This window comes from Eretmochelys imbricata, chromosome 17, assembly GCF_965152235.1.
Source record: "Eretmochelys imbricata isolate rEreImb1 chromosome 17, rEreImb1.hap1, whole genome shotgun sequence".
NCBI lineage: Eukaryota > Metazoa > Chordata > Testudines > Cheloniidae > Eretmochelys > Eretmochelys imbricata.
The window spans coordinates 5,694,855-5,717,197 of NC_135588.1; the positions used below are offsets into that span (position 1 = coordinate 5,694,855).

General features: G+C 36.8%; 1 protein-coding gene across 1 annotated transcript in view; it reads left to right on the plus strand.

Annotated features, from left to right (window-relative positions):
- MED13 (mediator complex subunit 13) overlaps nucleotides 1-22,343 on the plus strand; it is an 80,123-nt gene that overhangs the window by 50,203 nt on the left and 7,577 nt on the right. Inside the window, exons 10-27 of the mRNA XM_077836990.1 lie at nucleotides 5,691-5,907; nucleotides 6,475-6,559; nucleotides 6,927-7,048; nucleotides 8,195-8,285; nucleotides 8,499-8,713; nucleotides 9,200-9,396; nucleotides 10,997-11,904; nucleotides 14,037-14,204; nucleotides 16,059-16,282; nucleotides 16,919-17,108; nucleotides 17,641-18,106; nucleotides 18,930-19,149; nucleotides 19,864-20,055; nucleotides 20,265-20,488; nucleotides 21,098-21,240; nucleotides 21,533-21,691; nucleotides 21,797-21,982; nucleotides 22,167-22,315. Of these exons, the coding sequence (XP_077693116.1) occupies nucleotides 5,691-5,907; nucleotides 6,475-6,559; nucleotides 6,927-7,048; nucleotides 8,195-8,285; nucleotides 8,499-8,713; nucleotides 9,200-9,396; nucleotides 10,997-11,904; nucleotides 14,037-14,204; nucleotides 16,059-16,282; nucleotides 16,919-17,108; nucleotides 17,641-18,106; nucleotides 18,930-19,149; nucleotides 19,864-20,055; nucleotides 20,265-20,488; nucleotides 21,098-21,240; nucleotides 21,533-21,691; nucleotides 21,797-21,982; nucleotides 22,167-22,315 (4,156 nt within the window). The remainder of the gene's footprint in view (nucleotides 1-5,690; nucleotides 5,908-6,474; nucleotides 6,560-6,926; nucleotides 7,049-8,194; nucleotides 8,286-8,498; nucleotides 8,714-9,199; nucleotides 9,397-10,996; nucleotides 11,905-14,036; nucleotides 14,205-16,058; nucleotides 16,283-16,918; nucleotides 17,109-17,640; nucleotides 18,107-18,929; nucleotides 19,150-19,863; nucleotides 20,056-20,264; nucleotides 20,489-21,097; nucleotides 21,241-21,532; nucleotides 21,692-21,796; nucleotides 21,983-22,166; nucleotides 22,316-22,343) is intronic.

Here is a 22,343-nt window from a genome sequence, read left to right on the forward strand (position 1 = left end):
ATTGAATCATAGGTGCTTATTTGTTATCAAAAGTCAAGAACTTTTTACCATGTGGAAATATGTCATGAAACAGAATTGGTACTGTAAGTTTGTCTGCTGACATGGGGCCCAAGATATAATGGCCTTAAAGTCACAGCTAACTTTAAACATATGAGTGTGAGTAGTCCCATTGACTTTAATACAACTACTTGCTTGCCTAAGGTTAGGCACATGAGTAAGGACCTTGCTAACTCACAGCTTAAATGAGGAGGAATTGAAGAGCACAGTCAAGGTACTGTTCATGTTTCCATCATTCATCTCTCTTTTGCAGCTGACTTGTGCCTGTTTGGGACCGTAAAGTGTATTTACCCCTTCCCACTCAGTGGACACACACAACAGATCTCTAGTTGTCCAGTAGAAGGATTGGTATCTTTCTGTCAGACTCGAGTTTAACAACTTTCAAATCTTAATTTAATATTTCATGATTTAAGAGGCTAGGCTGAACTGCAACTTGACTTTCCTGTTTGGTCAAATTCTCCTTAAAAACTGGTTTGACTGTTTTTATAGTTCTGACTTTTTGACATTGTTGAGTTTCGCTTTGTGTGATCCAGGCCACTTGAAGGCACATTAGTAAAAGTTAGCCTGTTAGACAAAAAGGCATCTGCTGCTTCTAAGTGAACACAGGAGAAGAGTTCTGTCCCTTGGTCATGGTTTCTTCAGGTCTCTGGTTCAGGTCCACTCTAAGTCCCATTCACCCCCCTCCCCCCCCACCCCCTATGCATTGTAGAAGGTCTCAGACCCAGAGAATCTTGTAGGTGTGGGAAGGTGCTTGTAGTTCCAGTTTTAATAGATGAATAAATAGAAACAGTATATGTTTGTCCATATATCTGACTAGCTTTTGTATGCTGTAATGTATGTTCCTTTGAATACCTATTTAATTCTCCATCTTGTTTGACTCTTCAAAAAGCTCAAATAATTTTCCATATAAATGTGTGCAGGAATATTTTCAGAGCAACTCCAGCCTGTGTTCCAGCGTTGCCTCTTTTTTCATAATGGGCTCCAAGTAGAGACTTTCTACCCTTCTGTGTTCTTCTGTCTCTTCCCCTGTGATCAGAAGAACCTGGCACAGAAGAGGAAAACATGTCCTTGATAGTTAGATCTGTCTGTAAGCTAGAATTCTACAGTCAGTTATCTTGCAAGTAGGGCTGCTTTGATAGTCCTTTCTAGGTGGAGATCCAGGCTGGTACCACTGTTTGTATAATTAGAAAGACTAGGTCTGAAGAGCATGCTGAAGAATGCTTTTGCTCCATGCTGTTACCTTAAAATTAAACTAGTATTTTATCTAAAATGCTGGACGATTTTTTGGGGGCTAAAAATATTGGTCTCAGGTAGCAACATAGCTGTATTAGCACGTATTACATGTTGAAGGGATATAGAGCAAGAAGCCAGCAATGGAAACTCTTGTGCTGGACAGGGAAATATCTGGAAGATTTTAACAACAGTTCAACTTGGCAGATCAGCTCTGTTTCTGATTGGACTTGCTTAGTATGTATAGTCTTTGGAAACTGGGAATTTTTTTCTGAGGACATTTGATTCCATTTTCAAAGAAAAAGCGTGAGCCAGAGACTGATTTCCCCCTCCCACCCCCATATTGAGTCATCTTTATGTATAAAATAAAGAAGACATCTGTAGGTTCATACAAGATAATTGTGATTGGACTCATTCTCTTAAACTTTAGAAGCTTTGTATAGTCTGTTTTACCTTTGTTTCAAGTGCTTCAGAAGCTGTGGTGAGAAAAAGCAATTGATCTGAGTGACCTTTAGGAAGTACATAGTCGGTATTATTACTGGGAGCAGTGGAGGAGTCAGTCATGCTGCCTGGAAGACATCAGTTTTTAAGAGGGGCTACAACGACTGTAAAATATCTGGAATCTGCTTGTTGGCCTGGTTGTTGAGGTCAAGGGACTGTAGTTATCACTGTTGCAGTGCTCCAATCAGTGCTTTATATTCAATGTGACACTTCTTTTGTGTCTTGCAGAAGTGCCTTAATAAAGAGATTGAGGTTATCAGTCAAAGAAAACCAACTATTGAGGTGTCTGTTGTTAGTGCTAATAGATAGCCCTCAAATCTCATGGAAATGCTTACTTTTAAATCTTTCTTCAGGGCAGACAAACTTATTTGGATAAGACTCAATCTAGGTTTCTTTTGGAAACTGGTTTTTCAGCCCTCAGTAGAAATGATCCTCAAGCCACCATGAGTTACCTCCTTGTAGTATTTTAGCATCATAAGAAAGCTTGAGCTATGTGGATTTTTTAAGAAACACTGTGTTCCATTCCACATAGATAAAAGGGTTCAGATTCTTTCAGATTTTATAAATAGAAATTGGTTTAGACGCTTAGCTGTAGTGAGATTTATATCATTTTGCCCAAAATGTTAATTTGAGTCTCACTCTGCAGCTCACTTAATCAGCCAAAAGAGAAACCTTTCTCCTGCTTTTTTTTTTTTTTTTAAGACCTCCGTAGTTTTGATAAATTATGGAATGAGTTAGAGGCAATAGCTTTTAGTTTTAAAGTTAATTTGATTGAGTCAAAGTAATAGCATCTCTCCTTTTTATATATTAAACTAGTCCTTTGGATATATTTACCTACTCTTATGCCAGTTTTTCTTTTATGGACCTGCATCTTTCAGAAACGCTCCTAGATTGGTATAAGAATGCTGCAGAAAGAGAAATGTTTCCTTCCTGTAAACTCTAGCTACAAGTTCATGTAGCAGCAGAAACTGACTCTAAAAAGTATTGATGACTTTCACAGTAGAGAAATGTGTTTGAGGAACAGTCCTGTTGATTGTGTATTTTTCCAGTATGACCATATTCTTCTCTGTCAAGGCAGCAGCTGTAAACCACAAGTAAAATATATATATATGCAGGGCTTGAAAACTTACTCGCCACTTTGTAGGGAGCTTCTCCTGGTGAAAGAAGGTGCCTGATCCATCCATGTCAGCAAGATTTAAGCTTTTATTTAGGTGTGTGTATATATATATTTTCAAATTGTAGCCCATATAGTTGAAAAGAAAACCTTCCAACTGTGAACTGTATGCAAACAATTGCAGTGTTCTTTGTGGAGATTGTAAATAGTCAGTTTAACTCTGCTGCTTATAGCTTTCTAGCATCAACAGAGTGAAACTAATAAGACTGTCAGTTTCACTGGCCATTCAGAACCCTTTGTGTAATAGTCAAACTGACAACTATCATAACTATTTCCCTCTCTTGCTGTTTTGGAATGCTGAGAGCAGCAGCAGAGGTACTGGAGCATTTCTTCTCTCTATCTTTTATATTGGCCTTTGGGTAACAGTTTTAGTTTTCCAGCTAGCAGGTGTCTGGTAATTATTTCAAGGTGTGGTGGGGTTGGGGTGCAGCATTACATTGTCAGTTTCTTCCACCCTTCCAGACAGGAAAGGAATATGTATTCTAATTCAAGGTTTACTCTTGTCGGAGTGAGAAGTTTCATCTTTCCTTTTTTATAGCCTCTAGTTTAGTTTAACAATTTATTGACTATAATTATTCCAGAATAGCTTGCTACTATATTTTTTTTTTCCTTTGGATAATTAAAAAAGAAAGCAAATACTTTCTTCTCGCTGTTTGTCTTGTTACTCAAATTGCTTGTTTCTAACAAGTTAGTTTTCCAAGTCTTTTTGTTGTGTTAGTTTATATAGGATGTTAGAAAAGGGAAAAGCACTCCAGCTGTATCAAGTGTTGCTCCAAATGTAAATGCCAGCTGTCTCTGACGTACAGTCACAGCAAGTTCATTGCCTGCCTGGGGATAATCCTGGAGATACAAGATCTGATCAAGCATGTCATCGTTGCCTGAGAAGGATGGGTTGAAGTCCCTGTTAGCTGTAAGATGCTGCACAGAAACTATTCTAAATAATGCCAGGGTTATGGGATTGAGAGTCAGGTTATTTTCTTGGAGTGCGCTCCATTTCAAAGTGGTCTTGATTGAAACAAAATTGTTAAATTATGCTTTTGCATCCAATCTACTGTTTGTCTTATGCTGAGAAGATGTTTAAGGTTCTGAGGGAAGCCTGAAAGCATCAGTGTGTCATCAGGTGTGGAGGTTGAGGTAGTTCCTCCCTTAAATAAATGTAATTACTGAAATGGCTTTTGCTATCCTTTACTCATTTCTGTAGGCCTCTTTGTGGTGTCTCACAAATGTATCCTATTCCACATTCCAATTACTCTTAACCTAGTCTATCAAAACAAGCGGTGGTAGTTGTGGGGTCTCTTTGGCTTCTCTTATGGGATAGCATTGACTGAAAAATGGGAAGAATAGAAGTCCGCTGAAGATTTTTTTTTTTTTATATAGACAGGGCTGCGATTTTGCTCTGAAACTTATGTACCATAAATATCCTTGTCAGCTCATGTACCATTTGAGCTTATGGAGTGAATGAATTCAGCAACAAGGCATATCTCCGTGATCTTGGTGCATCTGGGACACAATAGAGGTTTATACAAACCTGTTGTTGAAGATGCACCCACTTTTCTCACTGGCCGTTATATCGGGTTTTGGAGAAGAAACAGCTTTCAAGCAGAGAAGGTACAGGTATCTGAGTTTGGTGCAGACATCATACAGCTACATTGGTACTGATGTTGTTGGTACTTTCTTGCTGTTTGAAGGTTGTATTTTGCTTACATCCTCTCCCGTCTTTGGTCAATGGCTGCCAGATTAAGTTTGTCACCTATTTTGGGGTAGATGGTGCAAAGAGGGCGATGTGTATATAACCATACCGTAGATTTGTTTGTTTCCTACTTTTTTCTTAAGTTCAAGATGGACATTTTCTGTGCTCATGAATTTCAATTTCTAAGGTTAGGCTTATTTACTCTCTGTCTTCAGGAATATCAGTTTCATAGGTGTAACTGTTTGTTGTGCCAGCAAAAAAATTGCTGATAATGTCACTATTGTGTTTAAACGCAATAGAATGTTGAACATTTGAATGTTTTACTGAGCTACTCCTATCACAAACTTAGATGCGTTATCTACATGCTTTGTAAGCTCCATTATTATTTAGATTATTAACCCAGAGGCGCATGCATGCTGTAAGAGTCTTCACTTTTTTGAATACCGAAATGTCTTCATAAAACAAGCAAAGACTAGCCATCTGTGACTGTTTGCATACTGTAATTGCATATGTTACTCTTTAGATCCACCCGTGTCCTGAAGAAAGTTTAAATTCCCAATTCTCTGTGTGATTTGAGTGAAATGCACAGGAACTTAGACTCTAGTAAAAACATATAATTTTGCTAAACCAATTTAGTCAATTACTCTGATGATTTCAACTTGGTCATTGTTAGTACGCTGCAGTTCAGCACATACTGCTGTCGTTGGTTTGGTAATTTTGTACTTGTTCAAGAAATGGCAAATGTTTAATCTGCTGTGAGACTTTTTTTGAACCATCTCTCATTTTTGTCTGGGTTAAGGTTTCTGGAAAGGACTATGAATACATTACGCTTCTGTGGTACTATGAATGACCTGCACATAAAAAGACTTTAAGTTGTGCAAGTGATCGCTTAACCCTTCTCCCAGAAAACGTTTAAGAGAATCCGTGTTAGCTAAAAAGTTCTTTGGAATTGTGTAATAGCAGATGATATTTCATACTTTAACCTAGGCAATAGATGGTTGATGCCGCTTTGTAATTGTATTTTTTTCTTCTTTGCAGATTAATGGTGCAGTGTAGGAAGCCTTTAAAGGTTTCAGATGAACTGGTGCAGCAATATCAGAGTAAAAACCAATACCTAGTAGCAGTAGTGTCTGAAGCTGACCAAGAACCTGAAATTGATCCTTATGCATTTGTTGATGGTGATGTGGAATTCCTTTTTCCTGATAACAAAAAGGATAGGCAAAACAGTGAAAGAGAAGCTGGGAGAAAACACAAGGTGAGTAAAGGAATGATGGCATAAATCAATAATTGGATGGAAACAAATTGCCTTAATTTTAATAACGAAATGGTACTGAAACTATGCTCAGCATAGCTGGTACTACATAAAGAATTTTTCTCTAGCAAATCGTCATTAAAAATGCTTGCATTCAAGCAGAAATGATCAGTAAAAGTATACAGTATAGAAAAAACCCTGAATTGTAAGTTTTTTGGACTGCTTACTTACCTGAACACATTATAATACTATAATAGTTTATTAACTGGATTGGTGTCTGTCCTATGTCTTTTGGGTTTTTGTTTGTTTGTTTTTTTTAATTATGCAAGAAGATAGAACTATATTATGTAGTATTGGTACTTTTATAATATTTTCAGTACTTCATGTGCATTAGGTTTAAAAAGAACTATTTAGGAAGTTTTAACATGTTTACAGATCCTTGCCGTGTAAATATCAAAACCAAAACAATAATCCTTACAGTGAGCTTTTGTTTCAAGAAACATACAATAATATAGATAGGGTTTTTTAAAACAGTCTTCTTCCATATATTACCTGTGCTGCTTTTTTCAGGCTGAAGATGGGACTGCTAATGTTACGGTTTTATCCCATGAAGGAGAAGATGCTATGTCACTGTTTAGTCCTTCTGTCAAGCAAGGTAAAGATGTTTGTTTCAAAATGCAATATATTAATGACTTACGGAATGGATAACAGAATGCAGAGAAGTTTTTAGTAACATCTCATGCAACTTTCAAAGTGTAGTTATATCTTTTCAGAATTCAGAAGCTACTTAGTAAGGTAACTTTCACTACTGAACCTTGCAAAAATACGTTGGATATAAAGTTTTAAAGTAAGTTAGTGAAAAGTGAAGGGGTCGCACTTTATGCATATGCTAGTTCAGTAAGAACTGATAGCATCTGGATTTCTCCAGTTGAATAGTTTTAAAAAGAAAGAAATCCCAATTTAAATAAATATATCGTATCTACAATGCTAAGGTGAGCCTAAAATGTTCATATTCTTTATAGATGCACAACGTATTGCTGCTCACGCTCGCACTGCATCAACTAGCCTGTTTCATGAAACAGACTTGGTAGTCTCTTATACTGACCTTGACAATCTCTTCAACTCTGACGAAGATGAACTAACAGTAAGTGGTTTGGTTTGCAAAAGTAAAAGCAGCTGCTAGATAAAAATTGTTCAAACGTGTACGTTTTGTGCCGGAAGAAAAATACATATTTTATGTGCTTTTAAAATACATTTTCCCCTGGTGACTGACTGGTATATAATGTATAACTTCTGATAATCTAATAAATCTATTATATAATATAAAAGTATAATACATAATAAGACTTTTGACTGACCTTTTCACTTCTGCATCCTTACTGGGCAAAGAGAATGTACTTGCCTTTGACATAGAGCTAAACCTATGACATTATAATTATTACCACTGCTGTATTCTTATTACAGCCTAGACTACTTGTTTAGCCAACATACCCACTAATATACCTTTTTTAATATTTAAAACCGTGAAAAATTTGGGAAATTTTAAAGTGGGCTTTCTTCTATCAAATCATTTCAGCGTAGCTGTTAATATCTTGGAATAATTTTATTGCAGTCTCAGGTGGAACTTAAATCTCTTATATAAAATCACACGCCTATTTGACATGTACTAGTACAAAGTCTTTGTGTAGACTAGATCTCAGTAACCTCTTAAAAGCAACTGAAACTAGTACAAGCTTTATCTTAAACTGGAGAGTGCTTTGTAACATTTTTGTGGGGAGGGGAAAAATGTTGCTTGTCTGAGAACATGGATAAATTTGAGATAATCTCTTGAAAATAAAGGTTCATAATGAAAAGTGCAGTTGGCTATTAACTATAGTATAAGGAGCATAAAGATGTAAGCAGCTGGTTAAATATATCCCTTCTCAAACAAGGTTTTCAGTATAGTCCTGTGAGGTTTATTTTGTTTTATATTTAACTGGCACTTTTCATTTATTTTCTTGGCAAAGATAAGGAAATATAGTGCATATTCTTGTAAGTGCTTGCCTCTTACTATTGGGTCAGTGCTCATGTTCTTTTAACAAATGAAATACTAGACTATGATTCCTTAAGTAAGATTTAAGTTTAAACAGTAGGCATTTAATAAGGGGGGAAATTTATACTTTTCATTTTTCAAGGTAGAGGTATTATGATTAGACTGTACTGTTACTGTTCAGTTTTGTTTATAGCTAGTTAAAATGCTGTGAATAAACATTTCAAATGGGAATTTAAACTTTTTTTTTTTCTCCTATAGCCTGGATCTAAAAGGACAGTGAATGGCTCAGATGACAAATCCAACTGCAAAGAGTCAAAAGCAGGAAATTTGGACCCATTGTCATGCATAAGTAGGGTTTTGTTTTTGTTTTGTTTTTCCCCTTTCTGTTTTCTCCCTTAATTAATTTACTAATATCAGAAATGTCACCTTTAAATTATCTTTTGTGTACAGTTGCAAATTTTAATTTTGAAATTTGTGTAAGACAAATGAAAAGGAAAGAAATCTATAATAAACAAATGTGTTCCTGGAGTAACCTCTGAAGTATATTTTTAATCTGAAACAGGTACTGCAGATCTTCATAAAATGTATCCAACACCACCATCATTGGAACAACATATTATGGGGTTTTCACCAATGAATGTGAACAATAAGGAATATGGCAATATGGATGCTACGCTTGGAGGAACTATGCTTGAAGGGAATAGCTCTAGCGTAGGCATTCAGTTCAGAATTGAAGTAGATGAGGGATTCTGCAGTCCAAAACCTTCTGAAATCAAGGTAAGCAATGTTCATAACTTTGATAAATACCTTTTCCAAATTCAAGCAATAAACTGAATATTTCTAGAATTTTTAATAGGAAGTAAGCTCACCATATTTCCTGTATTACTAATTATTTATTACATGACAAGAAGTGGATGAAGTGTCTTGTTAAGTGAAACCCATTATTTCGCTTCTGAAATATACTGAATTACACTGAGCTGTTCTTTTGTTTAGTCACAAGTAAACTAAAGAAATATATTAAAATTACAGGCCCTGGTCTTTGTGTATATCTCAGCATGTAATCAGTTGTAATACCAATGTTGTACTTACTTTTAAGTGTAGAAATGTAAATTGCATGGACTAAGTGCAGAAGAATATTAATCAAATTAGTAACAAGTTTTTAATTGATTTCTTTAGTCTTAGTAGCGTTTTTGTTGCCGGATTTATATAATCTACTATATTTACTGGTTAGTGTTTTTGGTTTTTTTTTTATTTAATTTCTAGGATTATTCCTATGTCTATAAGCCTGAGAATAGTCAGGCTTTTGTGGGGTGTTCCATGTTTGCCCCACTAAAGACTCTCCCCAGCCAGTGTCTCCCTCCTATCAAGCTGCCAGAGGACTGCATTTACCGTCAGAGTTGGACTGTTGGAAAACTGGAGTTACTTCCTCCGGGACCCACCATGCCGTTCATCAAAGAGGGGTATGCTTTTGTGCCAGTGAACGATAAATAGGTTTTCATTGTGTGTTTTTTTTTTTTTTTTTTACAGTTGTATAACTATGAAAATTATCCACATTCTAGAATATCTTTTAATGTAATGAATAGCTTTTCCATTTCGAAAGTATAGTGAAAAACATTTAAAGAGTCTTTAAATTACTGATACAGTTTTTAATCACAAGTTTCTTTAGTTTATCTAAATAGAGAAATTTCCTCTTTTAAAATAGCTACTTTATTTAACTATGTAAATTTTATTCGTGTCTCATTTAAGAGTTTCTTAGGGAAACCTGATGGTATTCATCTAATTGTAATAAGCAATGAAGATTGCAACAATTGACTTAAATACCAGCCTGGGACTCCATGTTCTTTTGGTGGTATCATAGTTACTACAAGGGTTTAGCAGGTGCTTTTCTTGCTGTTTACAAGAATTCAATTCTTAATCAGTATAAGCTTTTCTAGTGTTGAGCAGGACATTTGTGTATTTTAAAACTTTCCCTTCCCATGTTCATTTCCTTGTCCTTTACAATTAGAAACCAGTGCCTGATGTGACATCATGTGATGGAGGGTATGTCTACACTGCAATTAAAAACCCTCAGTTGGCCCGTGCTAGCTGACCTGGGCTCAGGCTAAGGGCTGATTATTGCGGCATAGACATTCAGGCTCAGGCTATAGCCCAAGCTCTGGGACCCTGCACATTGGGAATGTCCCCGGGCTCAGGCTGCAGCCCAAGTCTGAACATCTACACTGCAATTAAACAGCCCCTTAGTCCAAGCTCAGTGAGCCCAATCAGCTGGCATGGTGAGCCATGAGTGTCTAATTGTAGGGTAGCCATACCCTTACTAGCAGTAGTTGTATTGAAATGAGCATCCCTATAAAGTGCGTTCAGTACTGACTGGTCGTTCAGAAAACCATGTTTTATTTCTCTCCTCCTTGAGGAATATTTATTCTGCCCTGCTCCTCTGCATGTGCACCTTCTGCAGGTGGATTAGGAAACGTGGGCTGTTTAAAAGGTTGTTGTTGGTTCACAAACTATAATTTAAACCACAGCATGAGTACAACGGGCTCCTTCTATTTGGGTCAGATCTGTGTAGAAGCAATGTTTTCAGGTCTCATTAGCCTGATAAGTCTTTGGAGACATTTCGCTGACTGGGAAAGAAAATTTGAAAGATTTCCAGGTGATACTTCCCTCACTGATCCAGCAGAGTTTGCTGCTGGTAAAGCCAGTGTATTTTCTTATGGATACATGTCACCATATTATTTAATATTAACAAAGTGTGAAAAGGAAAAGGTGCCCTTCACACTGCGTATGTATATAAAAATATTGGCTATAATCGGAATTCTTTTTCAGATGCTTTTTTTATTTGGGTTTTTAGCACTCCTGTCAATATATAGAACAGTTCTGCATAGTCATTTAGAACAAATCGGCCCAAACTTTTTTATTTTGATCGCAATTTTTGCGCTAATATTTACTACCTTTTTTTTTTTTTTGAAATGTGAATCTGAAAAGTGCTTACTTAAAATTTGATATTCTTGTGTTTCAAAAACATGCTCCATTTAAAAATATTTTCCTTATTGCTTTTCTTAGTGATGGAAGCACTATGGATCAAGAGTATGGCCCTGCCTACACGCCACAAACTCATACTCCATTTGGGATGCCGCCCAGTAGTGCACCTCCCAGCAATAGTGGAGCAGGAATTCTCCCATCTCCTTCCACTCCTCGGTTCCCAACTCCTAGAACACCAAGGACACCTCGTACCCCTCGTGGAGCTGGTGGACCTGCCAGTGCTCAAGGTTCAGTCAAATATGAAAATTCTGATTTGTATTCACCAGCATCCACACCATCAACATGTAGACCACTAAATTCAGTTGAACCTGCAACTGTACCATCCATCCCTGAGGCGCACAGTCTCTATGTGAATCTCATCCTTTCAGAGTCCGTAATGAATCTGTTCAAAGACTGTAACTTTGATAGCTGCTGCATCTGTGTCTGCAACATGAACATCAAAGGTGCTGATGTTGGAGTTTACATTCCAGATCCAACACAAGAGGCTCAATATAGGTGTACCTGTGGCTTCAGTGCTGTCATGAATAGAAAGTTTGGCAACAACTCTGGATTGTTTCTTGAAGATGAATTGGATATCCTCGGGCGAAATACAGAGTGTGGCAAAGAAGCAGAGAAACGTTTTGAAGCTCTTAGAGCTACTTCTGTTGAGCGAGGCCTGAAAGAACCAGAGAAATTCCCTGATGAGTTAATACTGTTGCTGCAAGATCAGTGCACCAACTTGTTTTCACCATTTGGAGCAGCAGATCAAGATCCTATACCCAAATTTGGTGCAGTTAACAATCTGGTACGTGTAGAAGAAATGGATTGTTGCAATGACTGCTACCTAGCGTTAGAACATGGGCGCCAGTTCATGGACAATATGTCAGGAGGAAAAGTTGATGAAGCACTTGTGAAAAGTACTTGCTTGCATCATTGGTCAAAAAGAAATGGTAAATATACTTGCTTTTTCTCTGCAAATCTGTTTCTTGTCTTGCTTCTAAGCATCTGATAGCACGAAGAGTAGGAGGAGTTAAGATTGCCAATTGACTTATTCCCATTACATATACACTTGAGTGAATTTCCATTGCTGCTCTGTTCCTAGCCTCTGGCCTTTTAGGTACTAAATCAGTATATTAACTAGGTTTTCTTTGCCCAGCTTTAAAGAGCCATATACCTGCCGTATGGATTTGAAATGTTGCGCAAGCCCATAGTCTGGATGTCCATAGTATAGGCATTTTATATAGTGTAGTCTTTTATTTGGTATTCTGGGAACTTACCTATGAAGCACTGAGCAGAATCTTAGGAAACCTAGGTGATACTGAGCAGTTGTTTATAGTATTACTTCACATTCCAAGCAGGGACTGTGATTCACTGGAATTTGAAGTCTTCTTTTTTTTTTGGGGGGTACATGTGGGATACATACGATGGATACTTTACAGATTCTGTGCATTCTATTAATTTCTGTAGAAATTGAATGAAAGGCTACATAAATAGAAATAACAAGGAAATATGTATCTTAATTTCACTTTTGAAGGTGGAGAAGAGGGAGGTGAGAAGCTTCTGAAGTTAAAGTATTGTAGGAGAATTTGGATTTGCAAAAATTTAATTGGCATCTGTAAAGAATCAAACGTTTGCTCTCTAAAAAGAATGTTCACTTCTATCTGCAGTGGTAAAAAAAATCTAACCTTTTTTTATTTTGCATCTTTTTTTCATTCATGCCTAGTGGCATGATTGATAATCAAAGAAATTTGAGATCTGCTTATACTTAGAGGTCACTATCACATTTCTGCCTATTTTGAACACTTAAGTCCTATACTCTGTTTCCCTATGCACAGATATTTTTGTTTTGCTTTTTGTGCAGCCTGAATTTTGAATAACTTGCATATGCTAGTTATATATACATTGCTTTCTACTCATGACCCTTCCTACAGAAATTATTCTTAATGGAAGCTTGGTTTTGTTTCAACCCATTCACACATCTTAATCTGCATGCTGCCATTGATCAGTAGCAAAACTGTTGATATGTGGTGCTGCTATCATTTCTGGTGCCTACTTTACTTAACACTAATAATGTTGAAAATTCAGTAACAAACTTAGTGTCTGTTGTGAAATACACATTTTCTTAAAACATAATGCAGCTTTTATATAATAGATCATGAAGCTTTTTCCAAGAGTAGATATCATGTTCATCCACTGTCTCACCTCTCCTCACATTCATAATCTCAGACCCACCTCTCTTTCCATTAATGATCTTATAACGTCTTTGTGGTGACTACAGCCATTTTTCACATAGAAAAGTGGTATTCTGGCAGTATTAAATTCAGTTTAAAGTAGCTAGCAAGGAGGAGAACAGCCAACTTTCTACAAACCACCAGCAAGTGCTGTGGGATCACTGGTGGTTCAAGTTTGGGAAGCTTTCATGTAGACAAATCAAAATATTTTTGAGGCACATAGTAATACTGAGGCTTATGTTCTCTTGGGAAATATTTTTAAAGGGGGAGGGGGTGAAATGCTTCACTAGAAGGAGGCTACAAAATTCTAACCCTCATCTTAAAAGCTTTAGGGGTTTTTTTTAACTCTCAAATTTATGCTTATTAGAATGTCACAGACAGCTAATACGTTCGACAAATTTGGCTAAATAATGAATACTGTTTACAAGATTTTCCCCAAGACTTTGTGAAAGCAGTAATGGTTGGCATTCCCTCGAAACATCTGCGTGGAGGGAGAAGTACTGATATTTTGAATACTTTAACAATTGAGTTATAGGTGTAATTTAGTTTTTTAGTTTAGACAAAGATAAAAGATGGAGAGCTGAAGTTTTCAAGGAAGAGACTATTGTACAGACTGGAAAATCAAAGCATAGCAGAACTGCTATTCTGATTTTAATAGCTATCCCTCAACTATGTGAAAGACCTGACGATAATATGGTATGGCCTACATGAACAGAATATGTTTCAAGAAAGTGACTTTTTGTTTAAAACCCCCAAATTCACCTCAACTTAGGACCTTTTAAACTCTTTGCAATTCTTTTCTTAGATAACTTTATTTAAGCTGTGATGACGTTTCTTTTGTTCTCTTTCAGTTGTGGATGTGAGCATGCAGTGTTCACAGGATATCCTTCGCATGCTCCTGTCACTCCAGCCAGTTCTTCAGGATGCTATTCAGAAAAAGCGAATAGTCCGATCTTGGGGTGTGCAGGGCCCCCTCACATGGCAGCAGTTTCACAAAATGGCTGGCCGAGGCTCTTATGGTAAACTACTTGTATAGATTCCCATTCGTTAATTTGTCCTTGGTATAGGTTACCAAACCTGAATGTTTAGATGTGATTCAACCAAAAGACATTTAAAATAGTGAGAATAGTTGATTAGAGGTATTATTTCCTGTACAACACACACAAAATATTTACCTTTCTAATATACAAGGAATTGTTTTAAAATAGCACTATATATGAATTCACTTAATTGTAATGTCTATGAATGAAGGATTACATGAAGTTTATTATTTAAAGTGTGATGGAATTGGAGCTGGAATGAACAGTTGACATTAAGAAACCAGAATATTTAAAGTAATTCTGTGGTGGTTTTTAAAAAAACAAAACAAAACAAAAACCCACTGAATCTTATCAATGGCAGTAGAGTCATGGACTGAAGGTAAGAAATAGACCAGTTGTATCAATTACAAACTCTCAGAACAGCGTCGCTTTGAAATCATTTGTACAGAGATACTATTTATGTTATGTGTTCAACCCAGCATCTTAATTCTGGTGGCTTTATTAATGTCTATTGGATATTAGCATATTACCACGATAAATCATTCAGACAGTACTGGATTCATTAACAAGGAAGAGGGATGGCCTTTTATTACCAGATTTCTTATATTTATAATAAATGGTATCTAACCATGCACATATCTAATGTGCTTTGCATTCCCTGTCCTCTTCCCCCATTCTCTCTGACACACATGCCATTGTTGCATCATGTCTTAATTAGTTTATAAACTGTTTGAGGTGAGGACCACTTATAACGGTTATTATGTTAGCAAATAGGTGGATTCATATTTACTAGATTTTTAAAAAAAACTTTTCATGTGTCAAGCTGCATTTGGGGAGAAATCGAATTTAAATTAAAAATGTGCAAAAGCAGCATTGTAACTTTATTAGTTAAAACTACTGTAAGTGTGCTGGATACTTAATAAGAAAATTTGTCAAAACATGTTTTTGCATTTAGAACTAACTGATTTATTAAACAAAGGAAGTGCTGTCTGTAGTTAGTGAACTGAACTGATTTGTTTGTGGTCATCATGTCCTTAAAGATTTTAGAATTAGTAGATCTCTTCCACTCACATATAGTTCTTTTCATAGATGGGAAGAGGAAAACAAGCTTTCCTGTCGTGGTCCCCCCCCATGCCCCGCCCCCAACTCCCAGTCAGTTAGTTTCTTAACTTTTGAATGAAGTAGTCGTTGAACTGAACTAGTTAAATAAAGTGAAATGACGAAAATATTCCCTTTGCACCTGCAGGAGAAGCTGCTGGTGTCAAAAGCTGGATTAGCACTTCAGCCTACTTCAGATGCTTTGTCAGTAGCCATCAGTTCAGTGGCTTTGACTTTGGCTGCAAACGTGCTGCAAACGTGTACTGCTTAATATTATTTTTATTTAATTTAAATTATTTTAATAGATTATAGTAAATTGGCGTCTTAACATAGGTTGTCATAAATTTAAATTTAATTTTGATTTAGGCTTAATTTTTAAAAGAAGAAATGTATTTAAATTATCCAAAAATCCATTTTCAGTTTCTTTAAAAAAATCATTGATTTTTATCCACCCTGACAATACAAATATTACATCATAATACAAAATCTATTCTTGTGGACTTGGGAGCTAGCAGTAAAAAATTGTTGACTCATATATAGGGCTAGATCATGCATGCCTTGCACATGCTTATTAAGGCAAAGAGAACTTGATTTATTATCAATACCGGCTTCCCTCTTGATAGTGATGAAAATGAGTATTTCTATTCACTCCTGTTTGCCAAAAGCAATATATTGATTCTGCTAGATTCCTGTTTTCCTTTTAATATATTGGAAAATGTTTCTTTCTTTATCTAGGAACTGATGAGTCCCCAGAACCACTGCCAATTCCAACATTTTTGCTGGGATACGATTATGATTTTCTGGTGCTGTCTCCATTTGCCTTGCCATACTGGGAGAGGCTGATGTTGGAACCTTATGGATCTCAAAGAGACATTGCTTATGTTGTGGTGTGTCCTGAGAATGAGGCCCTGCTGAATGGAGCAAAAAGCTTCTTTAGAGATCTGACTGCAGTATATGAGGTACAATATGTGTGAGGGACAGCAATGTAATGGGACAGTCTCAAGCATATTATTAGTGTATAGTCAGTCATTTTGTCAAGTTTGGATCCCAAATTATGTTGAAACTCTTGCACAGAGTACCATCTCAATGAGGCCTCTAAAATGGATGTTAGAAATAGACATTTGGAAGATAAAGGCACATCCTGGTGCTCCATCAATATCTTATTTGGACGTAGCTTTTTTCAAGAGGCTATTTTCTTATTTTATCAATGCCATCAAGTGGTAAAACTGTGTACTACCATTTTAAATAAGTGCTACCAAATATTAATTCATTGAGGTTAAACACTTGTGTTCCTTGAGCTATGGTTAAGAAGATTATTTTCCTGCACTTAGGTAAACCTGTTGATAACCTTAAAACATCAGCGCATGCATATTGCAGAACCATTTAGCTTTCTAGAATTATAAAGCATCCTTTTAATGTATGTGATAACCAAATTGTAGGGTGTGTTTTTGAACATGCAAAATAACCCAAAACAAACATAAAGCTATCTCTTTGTGGTGAGTTCCATGTGTCATACCTTGCAACTTTGAAAGTCTGTGAACTCATTACTGTCTTATTTCTATTTATTTTACCTTTATCTTTAACTTTTTTTTCAGGCTTGCAGACTTGGTCAGCATAGACCAATCTGTAAACTGCTCTCTGATGGGATCATGAGAGTTGGATCCACTGCTTCAAAGAAACTTTCTGAAAAGTCAGTCACAGACTGGTTCTCTCAGGCAGCTAATGCCAACAATGAAGCATTTTCCAAACTCAAGCTCTATGCTCAAGTTTGCAGATATGACCTGGGTACTGAATATTTTTGTTTCTCCTTATTTCATCTGATTCTGTTGTTTATAGGAATATTATAGAGGTGAAAGACGAGAAAGCATATATGTAGCACACTGTCCAAATATTGTCTGCAAAAATCCTAGACAAAATTGCATACAGACACACTCTCAAAATGACTTCTTAGCCACAGGTAAAGTCTTCAGGGCAAGTCTGTCAGACTTCTTCACAATAAATCCTGGTGACCATTTGTATGGTAACTAGTTTAGACTTGCTGCCCAGGTATCCGATCAATTCTAATGTAACTGCAACCAGAGTTCTGATTAGTCCCCAAAATCTGTTAGTAAATTATCTATGAAAAGGGGATGAGTGGAGTGAACCTGTTCTAGAAATTGAATCGGAAAACTAAGTGTTGGTGTTCTCATTTGTTTTGGGTAAGATACAAAGAAAAATCAATGCTAAAATTACTAGATTTTTTCTTATTGGTCTTTTATATCAGGTTGAAAGAATTAAATTCCATCTTTTTAATGAACTTCTACTTCTTCTGTTTTAGGTCCTTATCTTGCTTCTCAGCCATTAGACAATTCTTTACTTTCTCAGCCAAATCTAGTTCCCCCCACAAGTCAGTCTGCATCCACTCAGCCGCTGGTCGCAGGAAACACTGGAAATTCCAACACTCCATCATCCAGTTCTGCAGCTGCCACCAGTAGCACCATGACAGCGACTTCAAACAGTGCCGTGTCTTCTGCAGCTACTACAACTAATTCAACTTTGACCACTACCGCCCCTTCATCTTCTGCCACCAACCTAGGCAGTGGGATATCAACAAACAAACCTTCTTCGTTTCCACCTTTCAGCGGCATGAACAGTGCTACTTCTGCCTCCCTGCCTACACAGGCGACAACAGCCCCTAATGGACAGACAGGGGGACAGCAGCAACAACCAGCTCTTCAAGCAGCTGGGATATCTGGGGAAACTTCATCTGCCCCTCCACAGCCACACCCAGAAGTCTCTGAAAGGTAACATGTTGTATTTTTTCTTAATGTGCAATACTCATCTAAAGAAAACCAGAAACAGCCCACACAACTGACCACAATGCTTTGTTTTTATTTTAATCTTTTTCACATCTTCACTTCAAAAATGGAAGATGACAAGAGTTAGATGTAAGCTACTGTTTTTCAGATGCCAGGTATCATATAAAGATTGGCCTGAACTATTATATAAAGGTTGGCTTGAACTACAGCCCTAAGACTCTGAAGGTTTGGAACCCAGTTTTTCAGGTTGGGTCCCAACTCTAAAAATCGCTTTTTTGTAAGAGGTTTGAATAACTGCTGGGGTGCAAAAAATAGCAACCCCTCCACCCTGCAACTATGTTCACAATGTTTACTTCCAACCAAATTAATAAGCAGGGTTTTTTTTATATATTCAAGAGAGAAGAAAGTAGAGAATAAAACTTGCATTGTTGAATACATTCTGGGTTTGGTGTTAAAGCTGTACTTATAGACTGCTTTTATTGGGAACTGGTTGATACCTTGCTTCTTCTACCAGTTGAAGCAATGGGGAAAATTGCTGATGAACTCATGTGATGGAGAGGGGTGAACTGCAGAGCTAAATAATAAAATAAAAGTTAATGGTACCAACACCGCTGAGTTTGTGCACTAAACTGAAGTCAGTAAAGATGTGATAGAATCATTCCTCACATCTTACTCAAGGCAAAGAAGCTCTTTTCACTTAGTCAGAGGGTGCCATCAAATTTCTTTAATGTAATACATACTGTGTAATCTGATATACTTTTATATAAAACAGAATTTTTATAGCAATTGGTTTCAAATTAACTTCCAGCACTATGGATCGTGATAAAGTTGGAGTGCCTACAGATGGAGATTCACATGCTGTCTCCTATCCACCTGCAATTGTAGTTTATATAGTTGATCCTTTTACCTATGAAAAGAAAGATGAGCATAGCAACTCATCCAATGTGTGGACCCTTGGGCTTCTTCGTTGCTTTCTCGAGATGGTTCAGATTCTTCCTCCTAACATCAGGAGTACAGTTTCTGTGCAGGTAAGTAGTTAACATTTAGTAAAAAATTTTAAGGTAAAAATTACTGTTCATTTCAGCTGGTTTTGGAGAAGATAGTATTTTCCTCATGGTGAATTGAATCCTTTGGATTCAATATCTATAATTGTTCTGCTGTTTAAATTGTGGGAAGAAGTATCATCAGTAAAATTTTCAAGAGCATTTTAGTATCTCACAGCAGGACTTATCAAAAGTTAATCCTGTAACAGTCTCCTTAAACTTCAGTCTGGCATTAGACAGTGAAGCTTGTGCTCTATTCTGCTAATGGTAATGGGGAGAAAAGTAGCCTTGGGATGTCCCATCATTAGTAATTCCTACTTCCCAGACTGACAGTTATAAGAAGCTTTATCCAGCACTCCTGACTTCCAGACATCAGACGTTTGTTGTGATAAAAGACCTTAGGCAACTGGAAGTCTTGTAGGTGGAGAGAGGCATTTATTGTGAGGGTGCTTACACTTCTGGTCTGACTCATCCAGTGAGATGACTGCTTGAAAGGGCCTCACATCCTATAACAGAATGGAGAGAGGAAAGCCAGAAAGTTGTATGGAACTGGAGAGGCCAGATTATGGAGGGTAATTTTAAAAACATTAGCCAAAGAACTTTTTTAAAGAGCACTTAAAATCTGAAGAGGAGAGGGTAATAATTTTTCAGTGTAAATTACACACTGGTTGTAATGTTGTTTTTCAATCCTTTTTTTAGATTGTCCCGTGTCAGTACCTGTTACAACCTGTGAAACATGAAGATAGGCAAATCTACACCCAACATTTAAAATCTCTGGCATTTTCAGCATTTACACAGTGTCGGAGACCACTTCCAACTTCAACCAATGTGAAAACATTGACTGGATTTGGCCCAGGTTTAGCAATGGAAACTGCGCTTAAGAGCCCCGATGTGAGTATCTTGAGGTTACAAAAAGTGCTAAAGATTAACTTGATCTTTTGGTAAACATTTAGGGAATAATGGAAGAATTGCATGTACATTTCCATGACTTGTTTATCTTTTTTTAGGTAAATGGTCTTTGTTTTTAATGATTAAAGAATCATAGTTCTTAATGATTAGCTGTCCTTTGGTGCTTAAATTTTCTATTGCATTTCTTACAGAGACCAGAGTGTATTCGACTCTATACACCTCCTTTTATACTGGCTCCTGTAAAGGACAAGCAAACAGAGTTAGGAGAAACTTTTGGGGAGGCTGGACAGAAATATAATGTGCTTTTTGTGGGCTATTGTTTATCTCATGATCAAAGATGGCTTCTTGCGTCATGCACAGATCTCTATGGAGAACTGCTAGAAACGTGCATAATTAATATCGATGTACCAAACAGGTAAGAAGCAAAACTTTTCTGTTCACTCAGCACCTGTATCTTGAATATTTCCAGAACTTCGCACCTTTCTCCTGGATCAAAATTCTTCTAGGATAGTGGTTCTGTATAGAGACTTCTGATTAATTTTGTGGAACCTCTATATAGAAAAACTAACTCAAGCAGCTGAATATAAGTAGTATTATCTGGGTACTGTTGTGGAACTACATTTCTGTAGAATTGAATGCAGTTTTTCTGTGGTGTGGTGTGTTTTTGTTTGTTTAACTGGCATATAAATTGAAGGCTGATCATACAGGAAAGGAAGAGCAAGCTTTTTTTCACTTTGATTTCAGTATAATAAGATTGATCAAATAAAGAAACTGTCTACTATACTGATGTTTAATATTTACATAATTCAGTAGGTAAACTTTGCCTAATGTTTTAGGATATAAAAAAAAAAACAACTTGCGGCTGAACACCACCGTTCCTGCGTCTGCTGCTGATAATCAGGCTAACACTAAATAAGTAGTAGTCGTTTAGATATATAAACATTTTAGCTCTAAGTGTGAGTAGAAATCTTTCATTTACTGTTTTTTTCCTCCTTTCTCTCTCCCTCCTCTCCCACAATCCTAGAGCTCGTAGGAAAAAAGGTTCTGCCCGCAGACTTGGTCTCCAAAAACTCTGGGAATGGTGCTTGGGACTTGTGCAGATGAGTTCATTGCCATGGAGAGTTGTAATAGGCCGTTTAGGAAGGATAGGTCATGGAGAGTTAAAAGGTAATAGAGCTGTTGAGTGTAGAAACTTGGTTTAAAAGCTTTGACTTTTGTTTAACTCACAAAGATAAATAGTCTGATAATTTGGCTTTTCCACCCTTTCAAACAAACATAACTACATGTTTTGACAATTCCTTTGTAAATTTGCAGCTGAATGGTTTTGACGATTAGTATAAACGAAAAGTCATTATACAAATGAATTATTTTGAACACCTTGTGTTTTCTACTCTATGAAACAAAGTTCAAAACAAACTATTTTCTGGGTAGATAAATTAATATGACTTAATATCCCTAGATTGGAGCTGTTTGCTGAGTCGCCGAAACCTCCAGTCCCTCAGCAAGAGACTGAAAGATATGTGTAGGATGTGTGGTATATCTGCTGCAGATTCTCCCAGCATTCTCAGTGCTTGCTTGGTGGCAATGGAACCACAAGGGTCTTTTGTTATTATGCCAGGTATTTGTAAAACTGCTCCTTTCTTTTGGTTATGGGGACTTGTTTCTCTTGACAATATGAAATTCAAGGAAAATATATATTTTTTTTTCTTTTCCATCTTTAAAGATTCCGTGTCAACAGGGTCTGTATTTGGACGCAGCACTACTTTAAATATGCAGACATCTCAGCTGAATACCCCACAGGACACATCATGCACTCATATACTTGTGTTCCCTACGTCTGCCTCTGTGCAAGTAGCATCGTCGACGTATACCACTGAAAATTTGGACTTGGCCTTCAATACAAACAACGGTTAGTGATTGTGTGTGTGTGTGTGTGTGTGTGTGTGTTTATTTATTGTGGGGGGAAAAGTGTATGTTGGGAGTAAGGTTACTAAACGCAAATCTGCTGACTTGTTGACTTCAAAACAAGATCTATTCATATTGTGTGTTTATGAAGGTATAGAAATTGACTGACTGTCCTTCATTTTTTCAAGATGGAGCAGATGGAATGGGTATCTTTGATTTGTTAGACACTGGAGATGACCTTGATCCTGATATTATTAATATCCTTCCTGCATCCCCTTCTGGATCCCCTGTACATTCACCAGGATCCCATTACCCCCATGGAGGTGAAATGGGCAAGGTAACTATTACAAAGTAAATACCAGAGT